The sequence below is a fragment of the Rhineura floridana genome, chromosome 2 (genome assembly GCF_030035675.1).
Source record: "Rhineura floridana isolate rRhiFlo1 chromosome 2, rRhiFlo1.hap2, whole genome shotgun sequence".
NCBI lineage: Eukaryota > Metazoa > Chordata > Lepidosauria > Squamata > Rhineuridae > Rhineura > Rhineura floridana.
The window spans coordinates 4,699,033-4,719,741 of record NC_084481.1 but is presented as its reverse complement, the minus strand read 5'-3'; the positions used below and the strand labels follow the sequence as shown (position 1 = coordinate 4,719,741).

At 40.7% G+C, this 20,709-nt stretch overlaps 1 protein-coding gene across 1 annotated transcript in view; it reads right to left on the bottom strand.

Moving 5' to 3' along the window:
• The window catches only part of ASB18 (ankyrin repeat and SOCS box containing 18), a 46,857-nt gene extending 32,683 nt beyond the window's left edge, over nucleotides 1-14,174 (bottom strand). The window contains 2 exon segments of the mRNA XM_061607503.1: nucleotides 5,299-5,352; nucleotides 13,949-14,174. Coding sequence (XP_061463487.1) covers nucleotides 5,299-5,352; nucleotides 13,949-14,174 — 280 coding nt within the window.
• Nucleotides 14,175-20,709: the final 6,535 nt, after the last annotated feature.

Sequence of the window (20,709 nt, the reverse complement as noted above, 5' to 3'; positions counted from 1 at the left end):
TTATGCCTGTAATGAGCTATAGATTTCGCATCTCCCCAAAGTCCAAACTTTTGAAAAGACTTCGTGCTAATAGTTCTCCTCCATGTAAAGCAAATGTGTTACCTACTCAAATCCAAACATGTGTAAGATACTGCTCATCCAGTAAGCACGTGTTAACAAGGCTTGCATTGGTTTTGAAGAGACAATATTAAAATATTTACAGAGCTTGGAAAAGTTACTTTTTTGAACTACAACTCCCATCAGCCCCAGCCAGCATGGCCACTGGATTGGGCTGATGGGAGTTGTAGTTTAAAAAAGTAACTTTTCCAAGCTCTGAATTTATCCTGGGGCTCTGGTCAGAATGCCGCTGGTATAGGGTAGGTTCACTTTCCATTACATGGGACATATTTTGTGCCAATCTTTTTCCTCCCTCCCTCCCTTCCTTTCTTTTTTGGCATCCAATATGAAGTAAGGATTCTCCATATTTGCTTTTCAGTTTTAAAGTAGTCATTTTGTGAGATTCCCTCCAAGCCCCTTAATGCTTTCATGGCTGTTCACTACTGTTAACATCCACTCCACTCCCCCTCCTCAAATGAACCCAGCCAGTCAGGGATAATGTACTGGATGTAATGACATAATGATGTTGTGTAGCCAATCAAATCAGAATATTTTCTGAGATCACTAAGGGCTAATGAAGCCCGTTTAGAGTGAAGACAATACTTCCTATATAGGACACATGGGTGATCCTAGACAATCAGGGATCATAAAACTACCAGAGATTAAAAACTGAACATGTTCAAAGCCTTTTCATAAATTGACAAAGCACTTTAGATTCTATTCAAGAATTTTGGGAAATGAGGTTGTCTCCTTTGGCTAATATGAAGCATGATGCACAAATAGACTCAATAAAAAGCTTTGGGCCATATTCAGCTAATTCATTGTGCTAGTGGAAGTCAGCGCAAGGTTTCTCTAGAGCACTAGGACATTCCCCCCCTCTCCTGCCCCCATGCTCCTCCAGCACCCTCTCCAATCTGCTGAAGAGGGTCAGGAAAACCCCTAGAACAGCGTGCAGGAGGAGAAAAGGGGAGATCTTCCTGTCGGGCAAGCAAAAATGCTGGTACTGATGGAACAATCACTAACAACCTTAGTGCTATGATGAATACGACCCTATGTGTAGATACATTTAATTTTATTTCTATATTTGTAATCACACTATCTATTGAGGAGTCTTTTCATTATTTGCCAAAATAAACCTTCTCTTGTTCAGGCTTCATTTTAACAAAGTATCGAACTCAAAAATTTCAGATCTCGCTGCATTCAAAATTTCTATTTGTTGATTGAATAAAAATTGAATGAGAAAAATGTAAGTTAACCTTGATGTACTAAGCCAATTTACAAAATAAAACCTACATCAATGTATAGGGCTGTAACCTTTAATTAATTAATTGGTTAGATTAATTTTAAGTAAAGAACTCTATTAAATGGGTAGCACTTTTTAAAAAAGTACTTTTTTTATATATTGTTGTTGTTATATGCCTTCAAGTCAACTACGACTTATGGCGACCCTATGAATCAGCGACCTCCAAGAGCATCTGTCATGAACCAAACAAGCTCTATCTCATATTACATAAGTTAGATGAGCACATAGCTGGCTTTTTCTTATAACGTACAGGTTAAAGCAGCATATAGCTGGCTTTAACTGGTAACAAAATGGTTAAAGTGGCACATAGCTGGCTTTAACAAGTTTATAACAATGCACACGTAGTGCTTATATGTGTGAGGCAATTACACAGTGCCTTAATATGGCTGGCAAACACATGGTGTCTTTAAGCATTTATTAATAGCAGCCTGATACAAACAGCTTTATTCAAACAGCCTTATGCACTTCTTATGTGTACAGACATCTTTAGACATTTCTTAAGGGTACAAACAATACTCTCTTTAGACACAGCTAAAGGGTTTCAAGCTTTATATCTCTTCAGCACAGTCACTAAGACTGGCCTCAAACAACCGGTTTGCAGGCTATTTATAGGCTTTCCTTATCTCATGAGAGCTCTCACTACACCTTTATGTGCCCTTTTAAAGGGTTAACTGCTTGCACTACAAAACTTCTCAAAGCTTTGACAGCATCATGGTCTGTAACTGGTTCAAAAGATGACAGGTCTTGTAACTGTTTTTGTTGTTGTTATGTGCCTTCAAGTCGATTACGACTTATGGCGACCCTATGAATCAGCGACCTCCAATAGCATCTGTCATGAACCACCCTATTCAGATCTTGTAAGTTCAGGACTGTGGCTTCCTTTATGGAATCAATCCATCTCTTGTTTGGCCTTCCTCTTTTTTACTTCCTTCTGTATTTCCCAGCATTATTATCTTTTCTAATGAATCATGTCTTTTCATGTGTCCAAAGTATGATAACCCCTGTTTCATCATTTTAGCTTCTAGTGATAGTTCTGGTTTAATTTGTTCTAACACCCAATTATTGGTCTTTTTCGCAGGCCGTGGTATGTGCAAAGCTCTCCTCCAACACCACATTTCAAATGCATTGATTCTTCTCTTATCCACTTTTTTCACTGTCCAACTTTCACATCCATACATAGAGATCGGGAATACCATGGTCTGAATGATCCTGACTTTGGTGTTCAGTGATACATCTTTGCATTTGAGGACCTTTTCTAGTTCTCTCACAGCTGTCTGTGACAGTCCTAGCCTTCTTCTGATTTCTTGACTATTGTCTCCATTTTGGTTAATGACTGTGCCGAGGTATTGATAATCCTTGACAAGTTCAATGCCCTCATTGTCAACTGTAAAGTTGCATAAATCTTCTGTTGTCATTACTTTAGTCTTTTATATACAAGTACTTAAAAAAGACACCCTGCAGACAGCAAGCCCCATTTTAGAAGATGCACGCTTCTTTTATTCTCACAGTGCAGAAGAGGCAATTAAGAGGCAATATGTTAGTCATCATCCAATATTTGAAGGGTTGCCACATATATGATGGAGCAAATTTGTTCTTTGTTGCTCCAGAGGGTAGGACCCAAACGGATGTGTTCAAATTACAAGAAAAAGGATTCCTGATGCTGCAGGCTGCTTGGCACTGGAACAGACTTCCTCAGTATGTGTGGTTCTCTCCTCCCACAGAGGTTTTTATGCAGAGGCTGGATGGCCACCTTCTCAGGGATGCTGTAGCAGTGGATCTCCTGCACTGGCAGGTTCAGTTGGCTTATCTCTGAGGTCAATACTGAACACATTTGGGTCAGTCCCCCTCACAGGGTAGTTTACACAGACACATCACAACTCTATGTTTCTTCTAGAATGGTGCCTGCTGTGACATATATGTGGACCATGGGGTGTCAGTGCTATTCATGTGACATATTAGATTTTAGGGAATATACCTTGGGCTCAGTCCAGCATGGTTCCCCTTCACAACCATTAGAAAAGAACTGGAGTTGTACAAGAGTCTCAACACTTTACCATGGTGGCTCAATGGCCTTTCATGTTTGGCAGGGCTCTGTGCTTCCAATAACCCTTCAGCTAGCATCAGGCCCTTGTACACGGTCATGCCACACCATCTTTTTTTCCTTTTTTAAAAAATTGCAGCTAAACCTCACGTCACCAAAATGTGAGTAGGAAGAACTAAATGCAGAATGCAAAACTGGAGTAATTGAATTGCTTTTGTGCACCACGTTTGGTCTAGTCTGTATGAAACAGCACACTAGGTAAGACTGCATGTCATATTAGGGCTAACTTGATTTTGCAGCTAATGTTGTAAAGAGGTCATCATTTATCCAAGTGTCTCAGGCTCTAATCTCTGCACTGAGCAGAAGGGCGGTGCTGTTTTTTGCATTCTCTATAATATGCTGATGAGCTCTTCAAGACATGCTTTCCACGTTGTCAGTCCTCATGGACAAGTTGAGTATTTTGATGGTATATATATTTGCGTTGCTTAATGCTGCTTAGGTTATATCAGCCAATCAAATAAATTAGGAATACTATTGTTCTGCCTGGCTAACCTAGCTAACCTCAGTGTAAAAAAAATATCCTATCCTATCCCATAGTAGAGCTTGAGACCTGCATCTGCAGTCATTCAAGCAAATATTGTGATCTCAAGATTCTGTCTGACCTACAGAGAAAACAATCATGAGACAGAAATTACCCAAACAGCAGATAAGGAGATTTATTCTTTTCTGTGCTCACCATGCCCCAGCGTGTCTGGTCATACACAAAGCTGCCTAGGAGAGATCAGCTGTAAGGATACAGTTCTAGACTGGGATAATAAAGATCCACAGAGGACATTCAGCAGCACTTGCCCTATCCCTTATCTGTAACTCCTCACATATAATGGCCTGCATACCATGGAGGTCTCCCAGTATGAAAGGGTAAAAAGGGGAGGTGTGCAGCGGAGGAGGAAAGGATAGCAGCCCACAGATTCTGTAAAACAATCCTGCTCCTCCATGCCTCCCTGCCCCCACTAAACCGTAGAGACACAGCAGGGCGATCTGCAGAGTTTTTGCACCAGACTGTGCCGCATGTGGATGGAGGCGGGAGCAGAGGCAGGACTGGGAGGAAACCAACCGACTGATCATCCCATCAACCTGACAACTGAGATGCGACCATGCCCATGGCCAAGGTTGCCTTGAGAGAAAGTGGCTCCATTACCAGGCCAGGGAGAAGGGCTCCCTACTCTTGCAAGGTATGGCAGCCATGAAAGAGCTGGACAGAAAGAAGGAAGTTGGCGTCACCTGTGAGGCTGGATTTAAGGGCTAGTGATCATACCAAGGAGGATCCCCTTGGAGTTTGGCTAAGTGACTGGAAGTGAAGGACAAACAGGAGAAGGAAAGCCAGGCACTGTTCAACCCCCTTCCCTTCGTCTGACTCAGGGGGATTCCTAAGCCAAGAGCCCTAAACGTCTCACTGAGGCTTTCTGTGATTGCTTCCTATACAATGCTAACAATACTGAACACATTTGGGTCAATCCCCCTCACAGGTTGGTTCCACAGACACCACAATTGCCTCCTTGCTCTATATCCATTAGTCTGTCCAGAACTAGAATATGTGATGATAGTGAGGTAACAAGCATGTTCTCTGAGGACTGTGCTTTACTGTTCATGTGGTGCAAGATAAAGGCTAAGGATCTGCTCCAGCTGCAGAGGGGTCAGTGGCAGGGAAGTAGCTCTTGGACAGAGCCCCAGGGCAACTGAATAGGCCCAAGGTTTACAAAGAAATGCAGCACTTTAAAAAAAACCATCACTAGCCTTAATTTGGATTAGTAAATAATACCTTTTTAAGTTTGAAAGAGGTCCTTGAAATCTAGAGTACCTGACAGTCCATAAGCAGCTTGGCTTTTCACCTGCCATTCCAGCTCATTTTTTGCTACAAGTCCCCCCCCCAAGTTGGTTTCTCAGTGGAGATAACTCATTCCTACTTTTTTGCAGAGCAGAACATGCCAGCTTTAGAAAAGGTAGAACACTTTTCAATAAGCAGAGTTTTCAACTTAAAACCATAAACATTTGGAGTTGTTTTTACTCTTTTTAAAGCATCAGCATGTCAGGTTTTTATTCTGGAATGCTATAAAGTTTCAGCACAGACTGGTATCTGTAACTGATTACTACTGTTCTGTAGCATACGCTACAAAGTTTATAGTTGAATGATAAAATGCCTGCAGAATCCTTGTGTTCACTATAGAAGAGAGAATTAGATGTTATGTCAATTTGAACGGGGAAGCGGTTTCTGTAATTCCCTTCCAAGTCTGTAGTTATTGCCTTTCCCCCTTAATCTCTGACTGCTCTTCTCCCTCCACCATCCCGTTGACCTCTTTTCTCAGGAAGTTCATTTTTTACCTCAATTCCTTTTACGTGCAGGATAAATGTTATGAAATACAGGTTCTTGTAGCTTTACTTCTCACAAGTCAGACTAGAGTGTTGCTTCACAAGTAATATTCGCAGTGCCCTTTCGCTCTACAAGAAGTGACCGGCTGTTTCTGAGCAGAAGAATTTTAGCAAGTTCTCCTGTAGCTGAAGTGTCTTTCATGGAAGGAGATTATCCGCTAGCCTTTGAGCTGTAATACAGTTTGCGTTCTAATCTCTGTTGTGATGTAATCCCTGTGGATTTTTGTAATTGTTACTAATGGCATCTTAGATATCATTGTCCAAAACACAAAATGTAAGTTCTATGGTTGCTGAAACGTCAATTTTATCTTTTTGATACTCCCATCTGTTTAGCATTGTAGTCAAAAGGTCTGCCTGGGCATTAGGCAATGTCAGACCAAGTCTGTCTCTTGCCATCATCATGCAGGTGGAGTGTGTTTTGCTCATGGGTTTCCTCTTCCTGGAACCAAACCCTTTTAGGCATCTGAACAGAATGATAAGCATTTCCTTCTCTTTTGGGAAGGAGAGCTGGGATGTGTGAAGTCCTTAAGGGTTTGCAAAGTTGAAGGCCATTGAATTTGGCATCTGTTAGCTTTTTCAATGACTTTAGATCTTCTGATAAATTAATGCACTGACTTCCAGGTTGTCCCTGTGAAAGCACCTGCTCCTCTCCAGACACACCCCACCTCTAAAAGGAGAGCTGGAAGGATGGGGCTATCATCACATTGCAAGGCACTTCCTGTATCTGGCTATTTAAACAGAGTTTGCAGTATTTTAAATGTTGTTAAATGGTTTTAATATTTCAATAGTTTAAATATATTTTAATGCAGATTTTTGTATGTTCTTAATTATGTGTACTTTTTATCTGGAAGCCGCCTTGAGTTCCAGTTTGGAAAAACGGCGGGGTATAACTAACTAACTAACTAACAACAACAACAACAACAACAACAACAATGAAAGAACTGGCTTCCCAGTCATGCACAATGGTATTTGGAGTGTGTCTTGTGTTTGGGCAAAGTGGTCTCTGCACTAGGTCAGTGGCTCCCTAACCTTTTGACCCATGGACCACTTGAAAATTGCTGTGGGTCTTGGTAGACCACTTAATCATTTTTCTGCCTGTTGTAACAATTGTAATGCATCATGCTATGTGCTGTATGATTTTGAATTGTATTTTTATTGCTTCTTTCCTTTCTTACATATTTTATTGTCTTATAATTTGAATTCTATGGAACCACCTGAATGAAGCTCACAGATCCCTAGGGATGCACGGACCACAGTTTGTGGACCCCTGCACTAGGTGGTTAAGGTTAACCAATGAGATGGAACTGAAATTGCCTGGACTGCAAGTGTGGGAAAATGGCAGCTACACAACTGGGAACAGTGGGGGCAAGCTGGCCTGAACGTTAGCAACCTCTGGCATTCTTTGTTGTCTGGGGGATTCATACTTGCCAACCTGTTTAAGTGCATGGCACTTAAAGCAGATTAACCCCCACCCCCCTGTTTCATGAGAACAATGAGGCAATTATTGCATTTACTAGGGAAAATATCTTGTTGAAAAAATTAATGAGTTGCTGTTGATAGAGTATCTGATAGTGATTCGTGCACATTTAATGCATGTTCTTTCCTTGGGGGAAAGCTGATTTAAATGTGCAGGTGTGAGCATATTACAGTCCTGCATGCAATTCAGAAATGGGGTCTGCATGTCTTGAAGCAGTTCCACATCAGAACATCTATGCATGTGGAAGGTTAGAATGTCAAGCTGGTTTAGAAAAAACCCTGATGGAGTAAACAGAATTGTTTCAGGAGCTCCAGAAAATACTCGTTGCTGCAGTAAATACCATCATATGGATGACACTCTTTTCCTTCTACTTATCTCAGGTGGGCTGTTGAACTTCTGGAGCAGCACCTTGAAGCACTTTGGGGCTGAATGGGGGGGGGGAGGAATTAAAACTTAATCCAGATAAGGCAGGGGAACTGTGGATGGAGAAACTGACTCTTCTGAATGGAAGTTTGCATCTAATCCTGAGCAGGGTTGCATTATCCTGAAAGGGAATGCTGTGCTGGACTAGATGCTACCTGGGAATGCTCAGGTGGCAGTGGTGGCCAGGGGTGCTTTTTTACTAACTTCTGCTAGTTTTCCAGCTGCTGCACTATCTGGAGAGAATGGATCTTGCCTTAGTTGTCTGTGCACTAATGACAGCCAGAATGGACTGCTGCAATGCCTTTAAAGACAGGCTGTCAGTTTGGAAGCTTCAACTAGTACAACATGCACCTGTCTCTCTGCAGGTAGAGGTTGGGTAGGAGCAAATTGCACCTATACGGTACCAGCTGCACTGTTTACCAGTATATTTCTGGGCCCAATTTAAACTGCTCACTATGCCCTTTAAAGACTTGAAAGGTTTGGGGCTGAGTTATTTAAAGGACTACCTATGCCTGTGTCAATGGACCAGTGCTTTAAGATCCACTTCAGAGGCTGCACTTAGGTGCCCAGCTACAAAGACAGGCTGGTTGAGACCCAAAACGGGCTTTTCGGCAGTGGCCCCATAGTTATGGAACATAATTCTATATGAAGTTAGGCAGGTGCTGGACTATGACCTGGAAGACCAGGGTTTGAATCCCCACACAGCCACAAAGCTCACTGGGTGACCTTGGGCCAGTCACTGCCTCTCAGCCTCAGAGGAAGGCAATGGTAAGCCCCCTCTGAATCAGAGCTTGGAAAAGTTACTTTTTTAAACTACAACTCCCATCAGCCCCAGCCAGCATGGCCACTGGAGTGGGCTGATGGGAGTTGTAGTCCAAAAAAGTAACTTTTCCAAGCTCTGCTCTGAATACTGCTTACCATGAAAACCCTATTCACAGGGTCGCCATAAGTCGGAATCGACTTGAAGGCACATAACAACAACAACAACATCCCTAGAGACATCCTTAAACAGTCTTTAACTTTAATGGTAATGAAAAATAAATGAATAGCATAATGGTAACAAATTGGATAAGCAATGATGAAACAGTTAAGTACTGCTGTTCTATACGGAAAACTGAAAACTTTCTGAGCTTCAAAAAAACAAACTAACAAACCAGGGTTTAAAGAGCCTTTTTTTTTTTTTAATGGGCAATCCGCAGCTGTGTCTGTTTTTAGGATGGCCGTGTTAGTGCATGGTGACTTTAGTAATATAACATGTGATGAAATGTCTGTTTTTATCAGGTTTATGGTTTGTTTGTGTACATTTATGTGCACTGCTTTGGGAATCATTTTGTTTGGAAAACCATCTATAATTCCTTCGAATGAATAGATATACTATATGTACAAGCTAGGATATGTAAACCTTTTTTTATTGTGAACTTGAGACCATTACAGACTTTCTCTCTCTCTCTCTCTCTCTCTCTCTCTCTCAAAGTTAACACATTTTTATCTTCCCTCAAACTACACTTCTATTGTGGTGATATCATATTTCCCCAGCACTCACACAGTAATATTTTGTTTTTGGTACACAGCGATTCTTCCTGCATCTCTCGGACACACATTGTTCTTCCAGTGGAATTTTCTTCCATGTGGAATTTTGGGTTGTGTCTTTTGACATCCCCAGTCATGAGCGATACAACTCCTGCCCTGCTCCTTACTTGCTGATCTTTATCACTTTTATGGTTTTAAAAAGTTTCTATATGGCAGATTATTTCCCTGTTGGTTACTAACACTCTCTCATGTCACCTTCTTAAAAGAAAAAGGAGGAGGCTAAAATCAAGAGGATTTCCCCTTCCTCTCCCTTTATCCTACCATTTCATGAACCTTTTAGAAATCATTTTAAAAAGTCTTTTCTTTCCTCTTCATCACTGAAGGGCAGATTTCCTGTTTGTTTGTTTGTTTTTCTAAAAGTGAAAAGCAATTAATAGGCTTGAAAATTTCCGTTGAGGACAGCATACGGAGCATCTGCTGCTGGATTGGGGTTAGTGTGTATAAGGGTAGTTTTTTTATTTTTTAAAATTGTCTGGATAAGCCTTTGGTAAAGCAAATAACTTCACCTTATTCCTGCTGTATTCCACCCCCCTTGGCTGCCCCCAATCAATCTGGGTGATGTAATTTGCCTGATAAAATTATGTGTACTAATTATGCAAATGAGGTAGACTAAATTAGCATGCCCGGTCTGTGTAATTTCTCATTCAACCATAGAGGCATGCAGGGAGTGAGAGGGCAATGGAAGGTCACCTTTCTTGACTTCTTGGCCTGCAAAGAAGCTGTCTGTTTGAACTTCAGAGGCCTCTGTGCTGCTTACAGTGTGGGGCCTGGGAGATGCCCCTGGACTGGGCTTTGTGCATCTTTTCCAGCCATTCAGAAGATTTGCTATTCCTTTTTCCAGCTCCCAACTAGTAGAACTTCATCAGGGTCTCACGTGTATACACCTTCAGAATATGCTTGAACCATCATCATCATCATCACTATCACCATCATCACCATCATAATCATGGAAAGCAAATTTTAACTTTGCGGCTCTGGACGTCACATCATAGATCTAACTGCAGAATATACAGCCAGATACCCATTTGGCTAGTGGCATTTTTTGTAACATTTGAAAAGGAACTTAGATGTAGCACAAGAGCCTGGTGCAGATATAGAGTATATATGCAAGGCTAACATTCTGGGTGTACAGACAGATGTAGCAATCTGAATGTGGTGGAAGTGATTTAACCATACATTCATTTCCCTGAAATCACATTTCAGAAACAGAAAGCACAAACCACTTCTGTCTTTACCCTAACTGTGGTGGAAGTGGTTTGAACGCGCATTTCCCTTTGTTTTCAAAGCAGTAAATGTTTGTTCAAACAAACCACTTCCACCACTCTTAAAATATTACGTCTTTTGTCACGTTCCCTTTCAGTATTGCATAGACGAACTGTCGGCTAAATATACAAATAACTATGCACATTCAGTTGACAGCACTCCTTCATAAAATCCAAGGGCTTGCTAGGAGGAAAACCTTCATTTCTTTTTCAGTTAGCAAAAAGGGGAGTCAGACATGTGGCATCCTGTGTTCAGCTCAAAAAGCACCGTCTGATAGTATGAAGCTCACAACCAAGATTATTCCCTAGCAGGGGCTTGCAAAGAGTTCTGTGTGGCACTCTGAAGTCTTGACAACTAGCTGGTTTTGGGGCCTTCAAAGCACTGTGTCATCTGTTGGCATTTCAGCTGATTGACAGGTGGGTGACCCTGCCCACCTGTCCAATTTGGCCTGGTGGGGTAGGGAGATAAGGATCTAGTCAGTAGCTCCCTATCACTGCCCTAGTTGTTAAGTAGATACAGAAAGCATCCGGCCTAATGACCCATAACGTCTTATATCTTTGGTGCAAGTGCAAGTAAGGCAAGATTCATTATAAGCACACCCTTACTGCCTGAAGATATCCTCTCTTTCAGTCAGAGTATATTTTTGTGTTCCTTGTTCATTTATTAAATTGATGACAGAACCATCTCAAAACAATTTTCAGTAGGGTGATTCACTTTTCTCCTCTACCTGAACATGTATTATATTACTTTCAAACCCTCCTCTACCAGGAATTAATTTTATGCAGACACGGTCGGCACCAGAGGGCAGCCAGATCGGGCCCTGGACAAGGGCACCTGCAGCCCAGAGGGACCCTTGAAGGGCCCCTCCTTAGGGTGGGAGGATAACGGTTCTGTTTTGTGATCTACAGCAGTGTCATTTCCTGACCCTACCACAAACTGCAGAAAGGAAGCTTCCAGGGCTCCCCCATACAGACTCTGGGCCCGTGATGCCCGTCCACACACCCCACCTACCTTTCCTGTTGTCTTGAATGCTGTGCATACTGCACACACATACCTGCCATCAACCAAGATGGTGCCAGAGGCTTCTCTAAGGGGTTGATTCCCCTGCCACCATCTTGGTTGATGGCAGGCAGGTGCACATGTAGCATAGGGTTCATGCTTACGATCAACCAAGTTGGTGGCAGGGGCATTAGCCCCTTAGGGAAGCCCCTGCCACCACCTTGGTTGATGGCAGGCTGGCAGCCATACATTCGCAGCATGCACAGCATTCAAGACAACAGGAAAGGTAGGTGGGGCATGTGGGTGAGCACCGCAGGCCCAGGGCAGGCTGGTGCCAAAGAGCCCAGTCATGCCTGGCACTGGTCCTGTATGTAGAACATCCAAAGAATGGGTTACAAAAGGGATGCATGAGAACAAGGAAGAATTGTTCATACTATATGAAACAAGAAAAAGAGAAGAAGATGTTCAGGATCACATTTTTCAGTAAATGTGTGGCATATTCTGAAGCCCAGAAGCTGAGAGCAAGTATACGCAGAATGGCTGCCACATAGAAGGTGTCTTAAATGCTTCCCCATATAACACTGTGGAGGAGGAGATCTCCAAATAGTATTCACAGCACTTGATCATTTTCTGTCATGGCTGGTTTGGATTTCCAGCAAATAACATAACAAAAACAATCAAACAAATCCCCCAAACACTGGAGATTTTGCTGCAACAAAAGTAAATCTATTTAAACCACCTTCTCAAAACCTCCTCCTACCCCATCCAGATGTCAGCTGCATGTAGAAACCTTGGGCCTGACTGACTTGCATGCAGCTATACTTTTCTTTTGCTACAAGGAATGCAATGAATGAAAAACCCAAATCAATACAGAAGCTGTCCTGTGTGTGTGTTTATCTAAAGTTTTATCTGTCTGCTTACAGGCAGTAGCTAGTTGCATCATCATAATCTCAAGAACATTGTGACCTTGTCCACACATTAAATCATAGTTGAAATAAATGGTGGTTTTTCAGTAGTTTGTTTGGAGAAACGCAAACCATGAACTTGGGTTTGGACATAATGATAAGCTAGACCATGGCTTGCTTCCCAGCAGAGCAGCCGGGGGAAGACAAAGCACCCATGATTTTAGCAGCATGCAGCAGCTTATTATACTGTGTGTTCACACTAAACCATAGTTTATTTTAAATATGGTTTAATGTGATATACAAACCAGGCCACTGAATTAACTAGCCTGAAAGACAAAAAGTGTTGGTTATATGACTGCATCAGATTGAATTTTTGCCTTGGAGCATTGAAGTAGTTCCTAATTAGTGGCAGGGTATCTCAGATTGTTGTTTCTACAACAAACCATAGATAGCCAAGCCTTTGAGGTAGATCCTAGTTTCCTTTTTTGCTAGTAGTTTCCCTTCTTATGACATAACAACATTAACCTGAGTCAGACGTGGCTGTGCTCAGTTTTCAAGCATGAAGATTGTGCTTCAGGCACTGAAACAAAGGTGTGGTTGTCAAAGGCATATTCAGAGTGAAGGGCTTGAGACACAGAATGTTCCAATCAAGACAAGTGTTACGTTCCAGCAGTTTTGGCTCCCGTAAACCAAATGGGGACTGTACCAGTTCCTGTACTCCTTTTTGCTACCCCAGATGGATTTAGGATCAGTGAATGTGGCACAGAAGCTGCTAAGCTGAAACTGGGCTAACCGCTTCAAACTCTTGTGTTGATTAATACTTCCCTCTGGAAAGTACCCCCCCCTTTGGTACCCTTGTTGCACCTGGAAGTGATGCATCCAGGGCTCAATATGATGACGTCTGTGAAACAAATCTCTTGGTGACTGATTTATTACACAGGTTGAGATGTTTTCTCCCTCCTTATTTCAGCAGCTCAGAGGGTTTGTTTCCTACCCAGTGAAAGCTTATTTCACAATGGTCTCATTCCTGCATCAAGGAAATGTGAGGAGATGTGTTTTATGTCCCGAGAACCTTGTAGGCTTTCCAGAAACTGGGAATGAAGCATACTTTGTACTGAGACATATCTGAAAGCAGTTACTGCCTGCCTGCCTGCCTGCAATCATATAACACACTCCCCCTTGAATTCAAAATTCTGCAGAACCTCAAATAATCTCCTCAGACTAGAATAAAGCACACAGATTGAGCAGAATTCTGTAACAAGATTATTTTCAGAAAGCAAATTTGCATTAATTATGTGCATAACTATTTCTGAGCTTCCTTGGTGCAGTGACAATCCTGTAAATGGAATAATTTATCCAGCACACCCTATACAGCTACTTTCTGGATTAAGATGAGCCAGTTCTTAATTGCACGAACCAGTTACCTAATAACACCGGCAATTGTGCCGCTGGGGCCTTCATCCAGTCATCATTAGACAGTTCTATGGTGGCGTCCACATGCTTAACTTCATTGCAGAGTAAATCCATCACAGTCTTTTCATCCCCAGCTTCCAGTGCATTCTTTAATCTTGTAACCAAATCTGAGTTGAGTGGGTGATCAGGAATACAGTCGAAAGAGGACTTTCTCAGCACTTTCTGGTTGGGAACCATTTTTTTCAGGCAGAGTACAAAGTCAGCTTGCTGCAAATGAGAAGTGTTGTTCGATTTGCTAAAAATAGAATGAGCCCAACTCCTCTTTCACCCGTGGGATTAATACAGCAGGAGGAGGGAGAAGGGACGTATCACTGAATCCATTGAAAAGGGAGTAATTGAAAAGAACCAGAACTCAGTAACAGAAAAATACTGTGGGATATTTTCTCTAAAAGGAGATACAGAGAAATGCTGCTACAGTGCTAACAGTAGTGGACAGGTGGTAATCTTTTCCTGGACCACTTTCCATCACTGAAACAAAACTAGTGGGAAAAGATCAATAAACATAGGGGGCTTATAACTTTACTGGGTGAAACAAATGAACACCACCTCTATATAGATAGAGATTAAATCCATCACTGAAAATGTAGAGCAGGTCACTGAAAATATAACAGAATTGTTTTGAACGTAACAGCGATGGTCACCATTCTCCGGCATTACTATGGGGCTCCTTAAAGGCATTGCTTTGAGGAACTTTTATCAGTAAGGCTAGTAAACTAAAGAGAAATAGAGAGGGACAAAGGAATAGATTATTAAAGGATAGATATACTAATAATTGAAGACAAACATTAAAAAACATGAAGCGATCATGTTCGCAGACTCTTGTTAAGAGCAGAATTAAACTCCCTTGACATTAATAACATTATAAAATATTAAACTGTCTGAGATATCAAAACAACATTATTATGAACATGATAATAAAAACACAAAACTATTAACACCGAGACTGAAAAAAATTATAATAGGAAAATAGCCTCCTTAAAATTAAGAAGGAACAAAGGCAAATCCTACAGAATGGAAATTATTCAACAATTTAAAGAATATTATGCCAAGCTCTATACCTCTTCTAGCCCCCCCCCCCCATGATATAGCAACTAACTTAAATAAGGTAGGTGTTAAAACACCCTCCCAATATCACAAAGATTGTTTGCATAGCTTCTTCAGAACTGAGGAAATACAGGCAGGCATAAAACATCAAAAAGCTACCAAAGCCCCAGGATAGGATGGATAAAAAAGTTGTAAAAGTTTAAAGCTTCTGTAACCTTCCTTCTGAAGTTGTTAATGGAATTAAATAAGGTGAACAAATGCCAAACTCAGGGAAGGACAGTAGAATAGTGGTTATTCCCAAACCTCATACAGAGAAAGAAATGATGGAATTATACCACACAGTTTCCTTAACTGACATAGCTTAAGAACGATAGTTCCTAGTTAAAATGGATCAAGTGGGGTTTATTTGAAAGTGTTCAATTGCTGGACTTCCGGGAAGGGTGACTTCGCTTGTGCCTGCTTTTTGAGACGAGCTCTCGTCTCAGAAGAAGCTTTTTCAGTTTTAAAATCAGTCAGAACGTTCTTTTTGACTGGTAAAGATTTTCTCCCGGGCAGGGAGAAACATAGAGATTAACCACAAAAGCCTGTTTTTGTTGGGGGGACTGGATTTCATTAATTTATGAGAGAAGGTTCAGCCAGCAATGCCAGACGGACTTCCAAACAAGCTCTAACTGATTTAGCGACATGTTTATCTTTTCTTCAAAGAAAAATGGACTTTAACAGGCAAGCATCCTTCTTTCTATTTTTTTTTCACTTGGTTTAAATTGTTGCAGCAAAAAGAGATTTGTCAATGAATCAGCTATAAAGAATTTCTGAGTGAGTTATAACTGTTCTCTTTTATTCACGAAATTAAGGAGGAAAGAAATTGAAAAAGCTTATCTTTGTTTTTATTGCAAAAAGCTGTCCTGGAAGTGCATTCTAAAGATACAAACGGAAGAGGGATTTCTATTCCGAGGAGAAAAATAAAATAAATAAATTTGATTTATGAACTTTGGAATATTATATGTCTGGGACTATTTTCTTTTTGGTCTATTTCATTTTGACGAATCTGCTTGTTCACGACGCCACTAACTGTTTTGATGCTGGGAACTAAATTTGTTTTGTATTCCTGAACATATAAGAGATAAGGCAGGCTGTTCTGTCTACACTGGGATGTCATCAAGCCTGGAACATTAACCCAATTGTTGCTGAAATAAGAAGTGGTTTTTTGTTTTGTTTTGTTTTGTTTTCGTGGTTTTAAGAATGGCAATCAAGAAAGTGGCTGAGAATCTGGAAGTAATTATGTTTCAGAAAATAATGGATGAGATTGAGATAACGAAACAAACCCTGAGACAGGGTAGAAAGGAGATGAAAATTGAATTGGGCAAAATGACGCAGGAGCTTAAAGAAATAGGGGATCTTGTGAGAGAGGAGATTGATGAGATCAGAGATGAGAAAAGAAAAATTAAAGGGAAGATACAAGCCCTGGAGATTGGAACAAATGTGGAAGTGGAAAAAGATCTGGAGTTTATGGATATTAGAAACAAAGTTTACTGTTTGGAATTCAACGTTGTCTCTGAAGAAATTAATGAAGATATTAGAGATAAAGTTATCAATGTCTTGGATAATTTTCTGGACTGGAATGATGTGATGGAGCTTGACATAGAAAAAATCTATGGAATTAACTACAGATATGTGACAATGGAAAAACTCTCAAGAGATGAGCCAGTGCATTTTGTAAAAAAGAAGAACAGAGATATGACTTTACAACAATATTTCAGCAACATATTCAGAATTGATGGCAAGGAAATATTTGTGATAAAGGAAATTCCCATCAGACTCTTATTATATGACTATGGCTATGACAGCAAGATTACTATGGGATACTGATAATAGAATGGATACTGAAATTACTGGACTTAACAGGACTATTGAAGATGGAAGATGGAATTAATATTGATAATGGAAGAATGGCTATTGAAATTATTGGACCTAACAGATTTGATGAGATGGATTAATCGATATGTTTATTTGGAGAAAAATTGATAGATATATTTCTCAAAGAATTGAAACCTCTCTTTGACTTTTTGTGGAAAGAATAAAGTAATGTTTATGAGATTTGATGATTAATTAAGATAACTACTGGAGGAAAGTGATTTTATAATATAATTTAAGAGACAGGATTGTTATATATTGTAGACCTATAACTGATCTGCGACAAATCGGAAGTCAACATTTTATTTTACTGTTTAATTATTTTTGTTTTGTTTTGTTTTTTGTCTTTGAAAATTTGAATAAAAATTAATGATAAAAAAAAGAAAGTGTTCAATTGCTGGTTCTGTTCAGCACTTATTAAATGTATTGCATCACAACTAAGACTCCCCTGTCAGCAGTATCTCTTGATGCCACCAAAGTGTTTGATATGTTGGAATGGGATTTCTTGATTGCAGTATTAGACAAAATAGATGTCAAGGATGGCCTTGTGACACTTCTAATGGCAAGGTAACCACTCTGCAAATTAACTTTCTCAAATCTAAGATGATTTGCTTAAATTTCTTTCCCACACTCCAGATGTTCTGAAAAATTGCAAAACTTTCTAGCTGTTAAAATTATAATTACCAAATCCTGTACGCAACTGGAAAAAACTTCAGAAATTCAGAGCATGAAATCTAGTTTTTAGACTGTGTGAGATGCAGCGTTCAAGACTTAGGGGGAAAATCAGGGGGAAACTTCTTATTTCAATTTTAAAATAAATAGATTTGTAGATACTCATGCTTATATTTAAACATTTAAATTATATTATATTTAAATTTCAGAATTCAAGACTTGGAAGCTAATTTCAGTAATAAAAATTGCTCAAATTTCTAATTAGGATCGAACTATTTAAAATTAAGTAACATGGTTGGGGGGAAATAACATACATTTCCAGGCACCAGAATCAAGTTTTTAGAGCCAATCTGTTGCTGTGCTATTTGCTTTCACATTTTGTTTCATCTTTTTAACTACCCCCCCTCAATACTCCTGTTCTGCATTGCCTTGGACTTGTATGGAGAACTCTGATATTTACTACCCTCATTTATCAAAAAAGTTTGTTGGCGAAAAATGAGGTTGGTGTAGAGCAGCTGCAGTGGGTATAACTGGAAAAATATGATGATGAGTTGTCCTCTTTGGTCTTTCTCTGCATTAAACGTATGTTGATTTCAGTGTATGTGGAGGGTTCACTTTGTCCCTGGCCGTAGCACAGAGGAAGAAGCTTGCCCCTATTTCCAGTGCCTCGCGCTGTGTCTCCAAGACAAAGTACGGCATAGCACTGAGTAAGTTTCACTTGAAAGTCCCCCTGTACGGACAGCCTAGCTACGCAGGGATGGAAACAGGGGAGAGCAGAGGCATATGCTTGCCCTAATGGAGGAGATTAGAGGAATCATGCAGAGGAATGGGAATAAGGTCCTTGATACAGGATCCTCCCACTTCAGATGGGATGAACATGCTGTGTGATGTCTAAGTGAAAAGTAACCTTCATCTTGCCTCAGTCAAGGAACAGCTGTGGCAAATGAATAATTTTGACTGGCTTCTTGTGAGACTTATCCACACAACATGAAATCACAGTTTTTGTCAAAAGGTTTAAAGCCCATTCTACAACACTATTATTCCTGGTTGGAATGCAAAGTAATCTTAGTCCCACCAACAGAAATCTAAACCCCTTTAAACCTTGTGAATTAGTTTGCACCCCAGTAATAAAGCTCTTGAAGATCCTCCGTGGCGCAGAGTGGTAAGCGGCGGTAACGCAGCCAAAGCTCTGCTCACGGCCGGAGTTCGATTCCAATGGAAGGAGGAAGTCGAATCTCCGGTAAAAGGGGTCGAGGTCCACTCAGCCTTCCATCCATCCGTGGTCGGTAAAATGAGTACCTGGCATATGGTGGGGGGTAAAGAAAGGCCGGGGACGGAACTGGCAATCCCACCCCATATATACGGTCTGCCTAGTAAACGTCGTAAGACGTCACCGTAAGAGGCGGAAACGACTCGCACTACAAGTGCGGGGCACCTTTACTTTTTTAATAAAGCTCTTGATAGTGCTTAAAAGTGCCATGTCAAAACTGGAGAAAGAACACTGAAGCCAGTAGAAGTTTACCAATGTCAAACAGTGTTTGAGCAAAATGATTGTTTTTAATTTGACTTTCCATTTCTGCTGTAGAATACTATACAGCTTAAATTAGTGGGCCATTTCTGAATCATGATATCAAATTTGATGAAGTGGTTAGAGTGTTGTACTATAACGTGGGGGCCAGGATTAAATCCCCATTCGGCCATGAAGCTCACTGGGTGACCTCCAACGAGTCACTGCCTCTCAGCCTAACTTACCTCATAGGATTGTTGTAAGGATAAAATGGAGAGGGGAGAACCATGTATACCACCTTGAGGCAAAGTGGGGTAAATGCAATAATAAATAAATAGAATTTGAAATGCTCCATTACTGTTTCTTTCAATTGAATTGATTAAGTCTTGTTGGTTTTATTAGTCTGATTCCTTTGGATAAGTGACTGAAAATGAACAAAATTAAATATACCTTTGCTTGCTTTAATAGCTCTCACTCAGTGGACTGTCTTCAAGTCGATTCCGACTTTAGGGCGATCCTTTGAATAGGGTTTTCATGGTAAGCGGTATTCAGAGGTGGTTTACCACTGCCTTCCTCTGAGTCTGAGAGCCAGTGACTGGTCCAAGGTCACCCAGTGAGCTTCATGGCTGTGTGGGGATTCGAACCCTGGTCTCCCAGGTTGTAGTCCTTAACCCAGCCTTTCCCAACCAGTGTGCCTCCAGATGTTGTTGGACCACAACTCCCATCAGCCTCAGCCATTGGCAATGCTGGCTGAGGCTGATGGGAGTTGTGGTCCAACAACATCTGGAGGCACACTGGTTGGGAAAGGCTGCCTTAACCACTACACCACACCAGCTCTCAAAAGTATAAGCTTTAATAGCTAACCTTCTCCAAATGATGAAATCAGTAGTTATACAACCAAGCAGTGGAATGCAATATCTTTTGCCCCCAAATGTAGGGTGAACGCTAAGTTTTACATGCAAATCTGAAAAAAAATTGGCCAATATTCTTCAAAATTCTATTTCATTCCTAATAAGAAACAAGACAAATCAGTGAGACCAAAGCAAGTTGGCTATATACCAATTTGGGTTTTACCAGGAGGGATTTCTAATCTAAGATGACATAAATGTGGATTGTTTCCTCAAAAAGCAAGTCTGTGGGACATCTGCCTGTGGGAGATAGAGATGGCCCCCTCTTTAGCTGGTTTTAACAGGCCTTAAAGATCTTTTTATTCCAGTCAGTTTTTAATTGATTATGCTGGCCTGGAGAGTTAAAACTGTTGCTTTTTATTTTATGTAACTTTAAATTATTTAAAATATATTCTGTGGATTGCTTGTCTGCTCTGGGGTGTTCTTCATCCAGTCCCTTCAATACTCTAGGATGCAGTTCATTGGGCCCTGGAGATTTGAACTTGCTCAAAGTGATTAGGCATTCCTTGACCATTTGTCTATCAGTTTCAAGCTCCCATCCTGCCCCTTCTATTTCATGTTTTCCGAGAGGGTCACAGACCTTTCTTTGGGAGAAGACTGAGCCACAGTAGGAATTAAGCACTTCTGTCTTTTCTTTGTCATCTTTTATCACTTTGCCATGGATCAC